The sequence below is a fragment of the Saimiri boliviensis genome, chromosome 9 (assembly GCF_048565385.1).
Source record: "Saimiri boliviensis isolate mSaiBol1 chromosome 9, mSaiBol1.pri, whole genome shotgun sequence".
In the NCBI taxonomy this organism is placed as follows: Eukaryota; Metazoa; Chordata; class Mammalia; order Primates; family Cebidae; genus Saimiri; species Saimiri boliviensis.
This window is the reverse complement of record NC_133457.1, coordinates 68,263,367-68,279,156: the sequence shown is the minus strand read 5'-3', so window position 1 is coordinate 68,279,156 and position 15,790 is coordinate 68,263,367. Positions and strand designations below refer to the sequence as shown.

Below are 15,790 nucleotides of genomic sequence, written 5' to 3'. Positions count from 1 at the left end.
CCTTATGTCCTATACACATATTTTCCAAACACTGCCCAGCGGATGAGTAGCCCGATTCCTTTTTCATTGCCATCTTTTCTTCTCCTTAGTCCTGTGCTCACTCCTGTAAGTTTTTCTTCTCAACCCATCTCCTAATCCCATCCTCTCAAGTTTTTTACTTGTGATTCTCCTTTTCCCCCTCCTCTCTCTCTCTTTCCCACCTGAAAAGCCCAGGAACGTTGCTGCCCCAGCAGGACAGAGAGAAGGAAGAGCTGTGAGCTTGTGTATGTGCACGTGCTGCCTGCCTGAATCCATGTCCTGTTGGCATTTGCTCAAGCACGTTTGTTCATTCTGCGTAAAGTAATGGGGAGCGCATGCCCAATTATGGAAGAGAATTGATGAAGACTCAAGTGAAAGTGACACTCCCTCTCCTCTGGAATAATGTTATTTTTGGTGGGGGAGGTGGGGCAGAAGAGTCCCTGCCTTACGTTCACACATGTAATTATTTGTCTTGCATTTTGGTTTCCCTGTGGATGGTCTTTGCGGGGCTCTTTGCTGCTTGCTGGTTCCCTCTACTTACAATGCAGAACTTCTTCCTGCATCCCTTTTTCTTTTTAACTGAAGTGAGTGAATTCTGTTCTGCTTTCAAAATCACGTGGGGAGGATGGTGGCTGAGCTCAGGACAAGCATTGGGGAGCAGCTTCTCAGGGTGCCCCGCTTTGTCATGGCCAGCAGGGCTGATGGAGTGGCAAGTCCCAGAGGCCACAGGGATAGTGACCCCCGGTACTCGTTAGAGCCCAGAAAATGTTTTCATGTAATTTCTTTTACAATTACAAGAAAAAAAATCTGAGTAATAATGAATTCAGCCTTGATTGTTAGTCTTTGCAGTCATAGCATAATTTTTAATGTTTTTCTTTTACAGAGGGAGGGGCCCAGGAAGACGTAAGTGTGTAGGGCCTGTGAAAGTCAGAAGGTGGCCCTTTTGCCAGATGGTCTGAACAAGAGTCTAGGCACATTGATAAGGAGATAGGCACAACAGAGATTCATGGATAACAATCTAGTTTCATTTTATATTTTACTTTAGATTGGGCAGTTCATATTGAAGTTTTTCCACAAAAACTTTTAGCTTTTTGTGAAGTTTGTCCACAAACAGTAAAATGTTTATTAAAAAATGACAGAGCTGACTGGGTATGGTGGCTTATTCCTGTAATCTCAGCACTTTTGGAGGCTGAGGTGGGTGGGCCGCCTGAGTCCCAGAGTTTGAGACTAGCCTAGACAACGTGATGAAACCCCATCTCTTCCAAAAAAATATACAACAGTGGTTCGTGCCTGTGGTCCCAGCTACTAGGGAGGCCGAGGTGGGAGGATGGCTTGAGCCCAGGAGGTGGAGGATGCAGTGAGCTGAGTTCGCACTACTGCACTCCAGCCTGGGCGACAAAGTCAGGTCTGCAGAGTTACCAGCCCTCTGGTGGAGGGCTGTGTTGTACAGCTTCAGGACCTCAAAAGTAAATCTGTCAATGACATAAATTAGTTGTTTTTAAAATCCTGTAACGTGGATGTCCTTTTCAAATGAAAAGGTGCCATCAATCTGTTTTCAAGGAATTTAGAAATAAAATTGAGTTTTCATATATTTGATGTGATTTGAAGTGGCCACTCTTTCTTGCTCAAGTTGCCAAATACTTCTCTCCTTAAAACAGCCCTGAGAGGTACAAAAAGATGAAGGCAGTGTCCCTGCCGTGGAGATGAAATAGTACCTGCAGGGAAGGAAACATTCAGACTCATGGCACAGCCTGCATCAGGGTGGCCAGTTAACATGGCTGCTACATGAGCCCCAGGGTCAGGTCTGGTCAATAAAACCTGCTCCAGGTCAGTGGTTTAGAGAGTTGCCTGGAGGAAAGCTTGAAGAAAAGATTCTGCAATAAAGAATAAGACAGTCTCGCTGGTGCGGTAGCTCACGCCTGTAATTCCAGCACTTTGAGAGGTCGAAGCGGGCAGATCACCTGAGGTCAGGAGTTCAAGACCAGCCTGACCAACTTGGAGAAACCCTGTCTCTACTAAACTTACAAAAATTTAGCTGGGCATAGTGGCACATGCCCAGCTACTCGGGAGGCCGAGGCAGGAGAATCACTTGAACCTGGGAGGCGGAGGTTGCTGTGAGCCAAGATCACGCCAGTGCCCTCCAGCACTCCAGCCTAGGCAACAAGAGCGAAACTTTGTCTCAAAAAAAAAAAAAAAAAAAAAAAAAAAAGACAGTCACAGTCTCCGTGGACCAGCAGATTAGTCTTTCCTCCTGCTACCTCTAGGGAATCTGGGCAGCCCAGATGGGTGGGCTCCAGCACAGCACACCCCCTCCACCAAGGCACAGCCAAAGCGCCTGGTTAAACGGGTCCTGCTTCCCGTGCTACTCAACTGGGTGACAGCCCCCAACAGGAGTTGTCAGACACCCTATACAGGAGTGTTTCTACTGGCATCAGCTCAGTGCCCCTCAAGGTCAGAGATCCCAGAGGAAGGAGGAAGCACCCATTTTACTGTTTTCCAGCCTCCTCAAGTGACATCGTCAGAGGCAGGAGAGCGAACCCCCGCAAACTGCAGCAGCCCTACAGGAGAGGGACCTGACTACTGAAAGAAAAACAAACAGAAAGCAATGACAACAGCATCGACAAAAAAAGCCCCACAAAAACCTCATCCAAAGGTCAGCAGCCTCAGAGATCTAAATGCGACAAACTCATGACGTTGAGAAAGAGTCAACAGCAACGAAGCCTGCAAACCCAGAAGGCCAGAGTGCCTTTTCTCCTCCAAATGATGGCAGCACCTGTTCGGCAAGGGCGCAGAACCAGACGGAGGACGAGACAGATGAATTGACAGAAGTAGGCTTCAGAAGGTGGGTAATAACCAATTTTGCTTAGGTAAAGGAGAATGTTCTACCCCAATGCAGAGAAGCTAAGAACCTTGATAAAAGGATACAGGAGCTGCTAACTAGAATATGTTTATAGAGGAACATAAATGACCTAATGGAACTGAAAAACAGAGCACGAGAGCTTCGTGAAGCATACACAAGTATCAATAGCCAAATCAATCAAGTGGAAGAAAGAATGTCAGAGATGGAATACTATCTTGCTGAAATAAGGCAGGCAGACGAGATTAGAGAAAAAAGAATGAAAAGGAATGAATAAAACCTCCGAGAAATATGGGACTATATAAAAAGACCTATGACTGATCGGAGTAACTGAAAGGGACAGGGAGAATGGAACCAAGTTGGAAAACACGTCAGGATATTATCCAGGAGAACTTCCTCAACCTGGCAAGACAGGCCAACGTTCAAATTCAGGAAATGCAGAGAACCCCACTAAGATACTCCATGAGAAGATCAACCCAAGACACATAATCATCAGATTCTCCAAGGTCGAAATAAAGGAAAAAATGTTAAGCGCAGCCAGAGAGAAAGGCCAGGCCACCTACAAAGGGAAGCCCATAAAACTAACAGCAGATCTCTCAGAAGAAACCCTACAAGCCAGAAGAGAGTGTGGGCCAACACGCAACATTCTTAAAAGAAAAGAATTTTCAGGTCAGACACAGGGGCTCACACCTGTAATCCCAGCACATTAGGAGGCCGAGGCGGGTGGTTCTCAGCAAATGCAAAAGAACTGAAATCATAACAGTCTCTCAGACCACAGTGCAATCAAATTAGAACTCAGGATTAAGAATCTTGCTGAAGTTGTAAGGCATAGAAATGTGGAGCCTAGAGCAAGTTTTATTCTAAAACGTATTCAAGCCTTGTTCTTGCTGCTCAAGTGTGGGGTAGAATGAACTGACCTTGACTTTTACCAGCATGCAGGTCCCGCCCCTCGGGTTCCATCAGACAGTCAAGACAACTGAGACTTCCTGTTCTCACTGGGGCCAAACGCTTAAACTTGCAGAGCAGACAGCTGGAGCTCTAAGTGTAAAGACTTGGTACTGGAGAGAAACGGCTCTCTCCTCTCTCCGCTCTCCCCATGACACTCCATTTTCTACGTCACTGAAAGGACCAAAGCCATGCCACTGCCCTCCTTCGCCGTCCAGAACCTTCTCCGCCCCTCCCCAGGGCCCGGTGCTCCCTCCTCCTGGGCGGCTCACTCCTGGGCGTCTGTCTCAGGTGCTCTCTCTGCCTTTCTCCTTCGCTTTCGCCTGTGAATGTGTTCAGGCGTCTCCGGGCCTAAAACAAGTCTCTTGTCCGTCTTGTGTCCTCCTCGTCCCGGTCATTGGTTTTGCCCCCCCACCCCCAGGGCGCTGTGGCTCACGCCTGTAATCCCAGCACTTTGGAGGCCAAGGCGGGCGGATCACCTGAGGTCGGGAGTTCAAGACCAGCGTGACCAACATGGTGAAACCCCGTCTTTAAAAAAAAAAAAAAAAATTCATTTCTTCACTCATTCAACTGTCAGACCTCTGCTAGGCTGTCAACCACTGCCTCTTCTCCCCACACCGCGCGCTCCGCCCCACCTCGGTCACTTTGCTCAAGTATTTCCTCAGAGCCACCAGAATGTCCTTCCCAAGCGCAAAAACAACGTTCTCCCGTAACTTCAGCCCCATCCATTTATCACTCACGTACTGGACAGATGTGTATCGAGCACCCACCCCCATGTTCTCCCCCGGCCAGCAGCCCCATGCCGTCCGTCACCCAGCCTCTTCCTCACTGAGCTGAAGGGTCCTGCTCCACTGTCCACGTTCCCTGGCCCTCCACGCCCCACCCTGCCTCTCTCCCCACTCCGTGCCCAGGCGGCATCGCCTCCAGCCCTTTCCCTCTCTGGCCACACTGCATCCGCTTTTCTGCCTTCTCCCTGACTTCCCTCCCCAGGGGTTCCTGCCTCGCTTACACCGAGCAGCATGTCCAAGCCGAACTTTCCCTGCAGCCTTCCTACCGTCAGTTCTATCAGCAGCCCCAGACATCCAGGCCACGGAGCTCTGGGTCCCCCTCGATTCCTTTCTCCTTCTGTCCCCAGTGTCGTCGTTGGAAGTAGTTGCGTTCCTCCCAAGGGTTTACCCTGTCACGTCCTCCCCATCAGTCCGATGTCTGCTGCCGCCTCCACTGCTCCTGCGGACTCTGGCTCCACGGCCCTGCTCTCAGCCTCCAACGCACCCCTGTGGGGACCCAGAGGGAGAGTTTCTGCTGTTGTCTTCCTGCTTGAATTGCTTTGGAAAGCGTCCTGCATTGCCTGCCCTGGAAGGTGCCTGCGTAGGTCCTGGGACATGGGTCTCGTCGCTGGAGGCGGGTGACTGGCACTGCCACTGTGACATGGATGCCAGAGTCCTGAGGCGTGCGTCCTCAGAGGGAGGCCACTGGGCAAGCACGACCTTCCTCCGGTTGTGACGGAGCAGAGAGTCCTTCCAGCGCGTCTGTCTGCTCACAGGACAGCTTCTGCCACAAGAAACGGCCATGCCACGGGATTTCTACAGTGTCTGTGGGAGACATCGTCTTCAGGTTTGTGGCCGGCAGCTTAACTTCAACATTCATTTTAAACTTTTTCCCCTTTCTCTTGGGTTTCTAAATACAACCTTAAGGCAACTGCAAAGGCCTTTTTCCTCAGCCTTAAAATACATGCCACGCACCTCCCTCTTCTCGCCGTACGTAAACTCTCCCTTCCATTCGTCTGACTGGACGCGAGGAGATAATTACGTATCTTCCCAAAAGTTTCAGGGGCTGGTCTTGAAAGAGACAAACCACATCTGGAAATCCAGCTGCGATATTCCAGAAATTACTTCCACACAGCTCAGTCAAATCCAGCCATTATTAAAATAATGTCAGCCTGAGGTCCGGATGGGGCCGGGACCCAAAAGAGCCGCCAGAGCCCAACACGTGGGCACAGGACTCAGCCTGACTCCTACCTGCCTTCCTTACTGAGGCTTTCCTTTGAAACCCGTGCTTTCCCCTCTGAAAATCAAAGCGGCGACTTTAAGTGGAAATCTGGCTGCTTCGCCTTTACTGGTTTTGGCTAACGAATTCACTTTCTTCCGACCAGACCTTGTTAATTAAACTCCGCAAGCAGCGGGACTCCGGATCCGTGCTGCGTTTGGCGTCAGGTGGCCGAGTGTCCGCTGACTTGTGACGAACAGACCCAGAGACGCGGGATTCCTTTTCTGCTTCTCTCGTAGGCAGGCTGTGACTCGACGGATAATAAACATCTTCATAGCTGTATTTGTACGGGGCTTTATAGCTTACCTTGTTAATAGTGGTCTCATTTCACAGGTGAGGAAATTGAGATTTGAAGAGACCGAGCGATATTTTACACCCTGGAAGCCCCAGGGTGGGGGTCAAGGTGAGAGCCTCCACTGTGAGGCTGTGAGCTTGGACGGAGAGCTGAGGCTGCAATGGTGAGTTGGGGACTGACCTGCCCAGAATTCCTGGACTGCCGCATGCAGAGGGACCTGAGCCTGAGGCCAGGTCAGGCACATTCTCGGGGTGAACGCGGCGACACTGGGATTTCTTTTTTTTTTTTTTTTTGAGATGGAGTCTCACTCTGTCACCCGAGTGCACTGGTGTGATCTTGGCTCATTGCAGTCTCCTTCTCCCAGGTTCAAGCGATTCTCCTGCCTCAGCCTCCCGAGTAGGTGGGACCACAGGTGTCGGCCACCACGCCCAGCTAATTTTTATGGTTTTTTTTTTTTTTTTTTTTGAGACTGAGTTTTGCTCGTTACCCAGGCTGGAGTGCAATGGCGTGATCTCAGCTCACCGCGCAACCTCCACCTCCTGGGTACAAGCAATTCTCCTGCCTCAGCCTGCTGAGTAGCTGGGATTACAGGCACGCGCCACCATGCCCAGCTAATTTTTTGTATTTTTAGTAGAGATGGGGTTTCACCATGTTGACCAGGACGGCCTCAATCTCTTGACCTCGTGATCCACCCGCCTCGGCCTCCCAAAGTGCTGGGATTACAGGCGTGAGCCCCGTGCCCGCCCACGCTGGCATATTTCTGCCAGTGCTCCTGGTTTCTCCTTTTGGGATGGTGTCAGAGAGAGCTGTGAAGGCTGTTGACCCCTTTAGGTGACAAGATCACTGTGAGAAGACACAGTGTGACATCGAGTAAAATGGATAGTTTTTAAGACGTTCTCTCAGAGGAGGAGGCTCCGTCCAGGGACGCGGAGGGTGCTGAGGCAGGGACCCTCCTCACACCTGAGTCCTCGGACTCTGCATCGAGTCGGCCTCAGGTCAGCCGGAGACCTCCCACCACGGTCATTGTTTTCCCTCCTGATCCGTGTCCGGCAGGAGATGTCCCCAGCTGCCTCACGTCTCTTAGGGCTCCAGGGATGTCAAGGACGGACAGCAGGTGGCCCCCGGCGACTCCGCAGGTGTGGCAAGGCGACAGGTGTGCTGCTGGCTCGGGAGAAGGAGTGGTGGCAGCATGAGCGGCGATGGCGGAGGACACATCCCGAGGTGGGTAGTGGCACTCCCTGAAGAAGCAACAGGCCTGCAGCTCTGCAGGCCTTGTGGGCTGAGGCTCGCTCCTGGCATCTGGTCTGTTTGTTTTGAGTCTTTTCTGGAACGGGAGGTGAGGAACCCACAAACTGTGTCGCCCACAGCCCTCCACTTTCCTGGCATTACTTCCTGGCTGGTCGGGCCCCTTGCCCGGCTGCCTCGGGCCGTGTAAGCCCAAGGGAGGCGCCCAGCCGTAAGGACCGCCTTGAGGAGAGCACTCACCCCCACCCGGACCGTGGGCGCCCGGAGGTGTGCAGACGCGGGACCGAGGCAGAATCCCAGTCCCGCTGCCCGAGGTGGGGAGACGGCAGTACTGTGTATCAGCCTCAGAACCAACTGTGACCCGTGTTGTGCCCGCTGCGTGTTTTTCCTAGAATTCAAGATGAGGAGACACTAGCTCAAATGCTTGGAATCACTGATCTCGTGTTACCCCCAGCGCCTGAAAGGAGGCCTGGCGTATAGGAATGACTTCACAAACCTCCGTGGAACGCGTGAACTCCTGAGCGCCCCCGTCCCTGCCTTCGGTTTCTTCAGCTGAGGCTGGAGAGAGGGTGAGGCTGCCTGTTTCTTTTTCGTTTTTGAGACGGAGTCGCGCTGTCTTGCCCAGGCTGCAGTGCAGTGGCACCATCTCAGCTCACTGCAGCCTCCGTCTCCCGGGTTCAGACCCTTCAGACTCCAAGGCAAGAACTTCATCTGTTCTTTCAAACTATGCCCACCGAAGTCACGCCCCAAACAATGCCTGTCACCAGGCACTTCTTCACCATGGATATCCCCACAGGTCACTTGACCTCATTTCTGTCAGCACCTGGGGTGGCAGCACCCAGCCACTCTGGTGATTGCCACAGAAGCTCCAACACCAAGCCAGGAAGCACCAAAACCCGGCTTTGACCACAGCACAGCAGCCCAGCTCAACTGTCTTTCCCCAGTGCCTCCTTCTCGGAACTTCCATCTCCAGGCTCCGCCATCCTGGTGTTGGCGCCCGTCTCTCCTGGCTCCCCCTGAGGCAGCCACACCCTCCTAGCCTAGGGCTGTCCTCAGGAACGTGAGGATCTCTGCCACAGTGCTGCTTACACCCCTCAGGCTACAGCCATTGCTTTGGCCTCTCCTGGCCCCAGAACTTCCGTGACAGTCACAGGAGAACAGGCAACCTGAAGCTGGATGTGGTGGTTCACGCCCGAAATTCCAGCTACTCAGGACACTGAGGCAGGAGAATCGCCTGATTCCAACTGGGATCACAGGCACATGCCACTACGCCCGGCTAATTTTTTTATTTTTAGTAGAGATGGGGTTTCACCATGTTGGCCAGGCTGGTCTCAAACTCCTGACCTCAAGTGATCTGCCCACCTCAGCTTCCCAGAGTGCTGGGATTACAGGCTTGAGCCACAACACCTGGCCTTGTCTGTCCATTTTAGTTACTCAAAATCCATAATCTGGGCCAGGTGCAGTGGCTCATGCCTGCAATCCCAGCACTTTGGGAGGCTGAAGTGGGCAGATCACATGAAGTCAGGAGTTCGAGACCAACCTGGCCAACATGGCGAAACCCCATCTCTACTAAAAATAAAAAAATTAGAGCATGGCGGTGCATGCCTGTAATCCCAGCCACTTGGGAGTCTGAGGCAGGAGAACCTCTTGAACCTGGAAGCTGGAGGTTGCAGTGAGCCGAGATCACACCACTGCACTCCAGCCTGGGTGACACAGTGAGACTCTGTCTCAAAAACATAAATAAAATAGAATAAACTCCATAATCTATTCCACAGCTTGCAAGGCCCTGTACAATCTCACACCTGCCTGTCTCTTCCCTGCCTCTCCGTGTGCACCTCGTCCGCCTGCTCAGGCCTGGCACCTTTTCCACCTGGCACCTTCTCCACCTGGCTCTCCTCAGCCTCAGCCTCACTCGCTGGCACAGCACCTCACAGAGGCCTTGCTGACTCGTCCATCCACATGCAGCCCCTCCTCTCTAGTCCAAATGCAGCTGCCACCTCCTGTGCTTTTCCACGTTGCATTTACACATACGCAGTTGGGAACATTTCTGCAATTACTTAATGTCTGTCTGCACCAGGATTTCAGCGCCGAGAGACTGGGCCACGTCTGTTTCATTCTTCACTGTGCACATCCAGCACTGCCCTAGAACAATGCCAGGAACTCAAGGTAGGCATTTCCTAAGTGGTTGTTTAATAAATGTATGTATGAAAGAATGAGTGAATGAATGAATGACTGTCTCAGCAGGGTGTGTGAGTGCTTCTGTTCTTCCTTCCATTGGTGGGCCCGGCAGTTTGAAGATGGCTACAGGGAGTCAGGAGACTGGATTCTAGTCCCGGCTGCCTCACTGATGGGTTCTATGACCTTAAACAAGTCACTTAACTTAGAGAGCTTTGAAAAGCAGGGACCTTGTCTTAGTCATCTTCGTGTCCAGAGCAGCTGGCATGAGTAGACATTCTGCAAGTGAACGCATAACTCTAAAGTCTAGGCTCTTTCTTGTTCCAAATTCCCCCAAACCCACTGGCAACTGGACTTTGGAACCCAAACTGCGGTGCGACCTGGGCAGGGTAGGGGTTATCTATTCAGAGAGGAGATGTCTCTTTGGTCCTTAAATGTGCACACATGGGGCTGGAGCTGCCTACAACACGGGCCAGTGCCCTTCCTCTGAGCAGGGCTGCCGTGGCAGGGCCTCGTGTACAACACAAATGCCCGTTCCTGAGGCCTCTTCAGAGTCTCACGGAAAAGGGTGAAAAAGTATTTAAACCTCTGTGAAGCAGGCCCGGATGCCATGATTCACGCCTGTAATCCCAGCACTTTGGGGGCTGAGGTGGGCAGATCACTTGAGGCCAGGAGTTTGAGACCAGCCTGACCAGCGTGGTAAAACCCCATCTCTACCAAAAATACAAAAATTAGCCGGGCGTGGTGGCGGGTGCCTGTAACCCCAGCTACTCAGGAGGCTGAGGCAGGAGAATCACTTGAACCCGGGAGGCAGAGGCTGCAGTGAGCTGAGATCATGCTACTGTACTCCAGCCTGGGTGACAGAGTGAGACTGTGACTCAAAAAACAAACACACACACAAACCCCAAAAGCAAACAACAACAACAAAACCCTCTGTAAGTGCCAGCAGATCCAGTTCATTTTGACTCTATTTCTCGGAACACGCTGGGGCATGAGCTCAGCCTAATAGAAAGATGTATATTTGAGGTAAAAGGTTGAATCGAGAGGGAGGGTTAGGCTGTCGGGTCTCCTCCTGGCTTCGGAGGAGTGACTCTGGGAGCTACACTGTGTGCAGATTTTAAGCATTTAACAGCACCGTGAAACCAGAAAACAGATGCCGTAGCAAAACCACCCATTTGAACATGTAACAGGCCAGCCACTCCTTGTCCTGTCTTGGCAATGAAGACACAAATCACTCGCATGCCAAACGTTGCCAGGCCAGGCTCTGTCTCCATAGCTGAGCCCAGAACCAAGGGCGTGGAGGGGTTGACAGGCAGGGAGCAGTGGAGTGTGCCCTCAGCTGCAGCGAGCCCCTGCTCCGTGGCCAAGACTGGCATTCGGGGGTCAGTTCATGCAGTAAGCCACATTCTGAATACACCTAGCCAGCCCTTATACACCCACAGGAGGCACGGGGTGGCTTTTTAGAGGCACACGAATCCTTAGATGAAGGAATGTACCCTGCGCCCACACCAGTGCCCACGCCAACCAGGGTTCCACCACGCTCCTTCCCCATCTTCCCAGGCCTGTCTCTCAAACACGTCTTCATGGCATGGATTCGCTTTTCTCTTTCCTTTTTTCTTTTCCTTTCTTTCTATTTTTCCTCCTTCCTTCTTTTTTCTTCCCTCCCTCCCTCTCTGCCTCCATTCCTAACTCTCATCCCAGGCTGGAGTGCAGAGGCACCATCTCTGCTGGCTGAAACCGCTGCCTCCTGGGTTCAAGTGATTCTCCTGCCTCAACCTCCTGAGCAGCTGGGATTACAGCGCCTGACACCACACCCAGCTAATTTTTGTATTTTTAGTAGAGAGGGGTTTCACCACATTGGCCAGGCTGCTCTCGAACCCCTGACCTCAGGTGATCCGCCCGCCTTGGCCTCCCAAAGAGCTGAGATGACAGACGTGAGCCGCCGCGCCCGGCCCCTTACGGCTTTTCTACTTCACACCAGATGCTGCCTCGTTTCATTCTCATGACAACCTTCCTCTTGGGCTGAGCTTGCCGGTGAAGAGCCTGAGACTCCAGAGCCGAAGGGATGTCCGCCGCTGGGTTCCCCCGTCCGGCCCCCGCTCCTCACTTTGCTCCTTGCTGGTCCTTGGCGGAATTTGGCTGATTTTCTTAGCGGGACCTCTTGCCCAGGGATCCTTTCCTTCTCAGTGTCCTGGAGCACAGTGGGTTTCCCGGAGGGGCAGAGGGGTCTGTGGAGAGTTTGGTGTCCTTGGTGGCAAGTGGAGGTGGCCTCTCCCAGACTGGCAGACAGACTGGGGGTTCTCCAAGGAGGAGCCCCTAGAAACCCTTCCCCTCAAGGTGCGCTGTGGCCACGTCTCCTCCCCTGCTCTGCACTTGCTCAGTCCTGTCACCTCCCCGTGGCTGCAGGGGCCGTGGCCCCTGGGTTACTGTGCCACTGATAGTATTGGAGACCCAGGCTTATTTCAACCATGCTGCCTTTGCCTGGGGTGTGGAATCAGGACAGCCAGGCTTCCCTCTGAGTCATTCCGGCCTCCAGCAACCAGTAGACACCAAGTTCCTTCTGTCCTTGTCCAGCCTCTGTCCTGCTGCGCCTGATCCTTTAACCCTTGAGAGCCAGGGCTGTTCCTTAAGGAAGCCCTCATTGTGGCAGCTGCTTTGTGGAAACCCTGGGCTTTCCCTCTGCCTTGGGCTTCAGTGTGACCCAGCCTGGGTGAGGGTCCTGCCAGCAAGCCTGCAAACAGATCCGAGACTTAAATACAGGGAGACCATCTGCCAGCCTCAGGGAGCCAGACGTGACGGGGCCGGCGGCTGCCCGTCTACAGAAGCTGCCTTGAGGGGTGGGGGCTGCCGATCCCCTAGAAGCTGCCCTGAGGGGTGGGGGCTGCCCGTCCACCCTTGGTGACTGCTTTTCCTGCCAAGGACCTGGTAATGCCCCGTCAGATGTATAGGTGCCACCTCCCAGCCACACCACCTCCGCCCCTGGCCCAGCTCCACTTGGGCCCCTTAACGCGAAGGACTCCGCACTCCGGGGCCTGCCTGTAGCTTCTTCGGGTTGTCACGGAGATGCCCTTGCACATTTAGAGTCCTTCACACCTTCTCCAGGTCATACCCCCTTCCCCGCCCTGTGCTTTCCACACCCACCCCAGGACTTGCCCCTCTGGGCTCCTAGCTGCAGACCCTGCTGCCTGGCTCCTGCGGAGTTTGATGACCCTCACATGGGGCTGAGTGTCCAGCTGGCACCTAACACATTTGGGGTCAGCTTGAAATCACGGATTCTGAAACTCAAAAACGTAGGAGTCAGGAGGTCAAGCCATTCACCACTGTTTTTCTTTCTTTTTTTTTGAGACAGAGTCCCATTCTGTCATCCAGGCTGGAGTGCAGTGGCACGATCTCGGCTCACTGCAACCTCCACCTCCGGGGTTCGAGATTCTCCTGCCTCAGCTTCCCAAGTAGCTGGGATTACAGGTGCATGTCACCACAACCAGCTAATTTTTCAGTATTTTTAGTAGAGATGGGGTTTCACCTTGTTGGTCAGGCTGGTCTTGAACTCCTGACATCGAGATCTGCCTGCCTTGGCCTCCCAAAGTGCTGGGATTACAGGTGTGAGGCACCTTGCCTGGCTCACCACTGCTTTTTTACACTGGGGACCAGGGGCCTGGGGAGTCTCAGGGCAGGGCCTGGTCACAGGGGCCAGAACAGTTCATGGCAAGGACTTGGCACCGGGGCTCCTAAATCCAAGCCGCCTGCCTGGCACCCCAACCCCCAGCCTTCCTGTGGGAGCCGTGATTCCCATGGAGACCCCTTCATCCACCGCAGGGCGAGGGTGTGTGGTGGCTCCTTCTGGCCTCCACCTCCTCACCACGTGATGAGCATCCACTCGGGGGCATGCGGCTGGGCTGGGGTGGGGGGGTGGCGGTAGTTCCCTTTGCGCTTAGCCAAGTCCTGAAGAACCTCAAGGTGGAACGTCCCATTTCACCAGCCTTGCTTCTCCTGCTGCCGTCAAAGGGCATTCACCTTCTCACTCACTCCCAAGAAATTCCGCAAAGATGCTCCCAGCCTCCCGAGTAGCTGGGACTACAGACGTGTGTCACCACCCCCGGCTAATTTTTGTATTTTTAGTAAAGATGGGGTTTCACCACGTTGGCCAGGCTGGTCTTGAACTCCTGACCTCCTGACTACACCCGCCTCGGCCTCCCAAAATGCTGGGATTGCAGGTGTGAGCCCCGACGCGCACCCTCTTTGTTCTCTCTCCCGCCCTTTTCGTTCTCTCGCCCCTCCTTCGTTCTCTCTCCCCCCACTTCGTTCTCTCCCCCCGCCTTCGCTCTCTCTCCCTCCTCTCTTCCTCTTCTCTCCCTCTGGGTCTCCCCCTTCTCCCCATCTCGCCCTGTTCATCTCTCTCTCCCTCTTTTCCTGTCTCTTCTCTTCCTCTTCTCCGTCTCCCTTTCTGCTCTTCTCTCTCCAGGCCTCTCTCTCTGACAGCCCCCAGCTCCCCCATGGGGTCCCAGCAGCCAGCCTCCCCTGCCCCCTCTGTCACTTACCCAGGACCACGTGCGGAAGGAGGCAGAGACACAGGCAACTCAGGGACACCCAGGGGACCCTCCTCCAGCAGGGAAGCCCCATGGCCGGAGCTGTGGTGTGACGAGCAGAAGGAGCCTGTCCCCTCCGCGGCCAGAACGAGGTGCATTTCCCTGAAGGGGCCAGAGGACCTGGGGAGAGGACAAAAGAGGGCGGGGCCCCACGCCAGTCACCCTTTCTTTCCTCAGCCCCACCCCACTCCCCACCAGGAAAGAAAACACCAATACACCCATTGCTCTGCTCCTCATCGGCCTGAGCCAAGTGGGGGGAGGGGCAGGAGACGACACGGGAGTGGGAACAGGCACACGGGAAACGGTGGGCCACCCTCCTGCGGGGCCCTCTCCTTCCTCCCAGGGGCTGCCCCGTCCCCCCAGACATTTGGGCTGCTGGGGAGAATGGGGAAGAAAGGGCCCCAGAGGGAGCAACATTGGGGGTGTATGAATGGGGGAGAGAGTGAGATTTAAGGAGACCCCGGGGAACAGGGAAGCCGGAACGGAACGGTTCAGGTGAGGGGCAGGAAGGGGGTGTGCCTAGAAGATCTGCTCAGCGCAGACACATGGTCGACCCCAACCAAACAGCGGAGTTCTTTCCAGGACAGGGAGCCAAAGCCGGGGTGCAGGGAGCCAAAGCCGGGGTGCAGGGAGCCAAAGCTGGGGTGCAGGGAGCCTGGGACCCTCTGGGAGAGTAGCCAGAGGGATCTGGCCTGGGCAGTGGTTGGAGGGAGCAGCTGTCACCGACGAGGAAGTGGAGCTGCTCCTGGAGACCCAGGGGCTCTGCTCACCCGGTTTGACCTGTTGGAACTCAGAGGCACAGGCAAGGAGGGGCAGGGACCCCAAGCAGGGTTGTAAAGGCAAAGAGAGCCGTTAATGTAGCTCTCTGAAAGCAAACAGGGAGTCCGCCTACACCCCTCTTTGCCAGTGTGAATCTCTGCTTCTGGTTCCTCAAGACTTGATTCCTGAATGTGGGGTGTCTGTGGAGTGACTGGTCCCAGAGCAGGGACCTTAGGCTCTCAGACACCGTGGAACCCAGGATGAGCACTCAGGGTTTCTGCATTCCCAGGAAGAGCCAGCCTCGTCAGTGAGAGTCCCCAGCGGACACTGTGGTGCCGTCTCCAAGGGTCGTGGAGGTCCTGTGACCACTTTCCGAGGTCGAAGCCTGGGCCGGAACAATGCGGACACTGTGGAGAGGTGCATGGTCCCCGTCCGTCCCTCCAGCTCTTGATGGATGAGCTGACCCTGCTCTAGTCGTAAAGAGGGGTGTGGCGCATCCTGTGGGCACCTGGCAGGGCGGCAGGAGGGCACTGCTGAAGGGAGTTTGCAGACCCAGGCCAGCGTGGCCTCTGTTTTGTTTTGGAGATGTCATCTTGCTCTGTCACTGAGGTTGGAGTGCAATGGCACAATCTTGGCTCACCGCAACCTCTGCCTCTGGGGGCCAAGCGATTCCCCGCCTCAGCCTCCCGAGTAGCTGGGATTACAGGCACCCACCACCATGCCTGGCTCATGTTTCTTGTATTTTTAGTAGAGACGGGGTTTCACCATGTTGGCCAGACTGGTCTCGAACTCCTGATCTCAGGCAATCTGCCCCCCTCGGCCTCCCACAATGCTGGGATTACAGGTATGAGCCACCACGCCTGG

General features: G+C 54.1%; 1 protein-coding gene across 2 annotated transcripts in view; it reads right to left on the bottom strand.

The window, feature by feature from the left end:
- MUC4 (mucin 4, cell surface associated) overlaps positions 1 to 14,263 on the bottom strand; it is a 47,196-nt gene extending 32,933 nt beyond the window's left edge. For both annotated transcript variants that reach the window (XM_074406124.1, XM_074406125.1), the window contains exon 1: positions 14,120 to 14,263. In XM_074406124.1, the coding sequence (XP_074262225.1) occupies positions 14,120 to 14,201 (82 nt within the window). In that variant the 5' untranslated portion in view covers positions 14,202 to 14,263. The remainder of the gene's footprint in view (positions 1 to 14,119) is intronic.
- Positions 14,264 to 15,790: the final 1,527 nt, after the last annotated feature.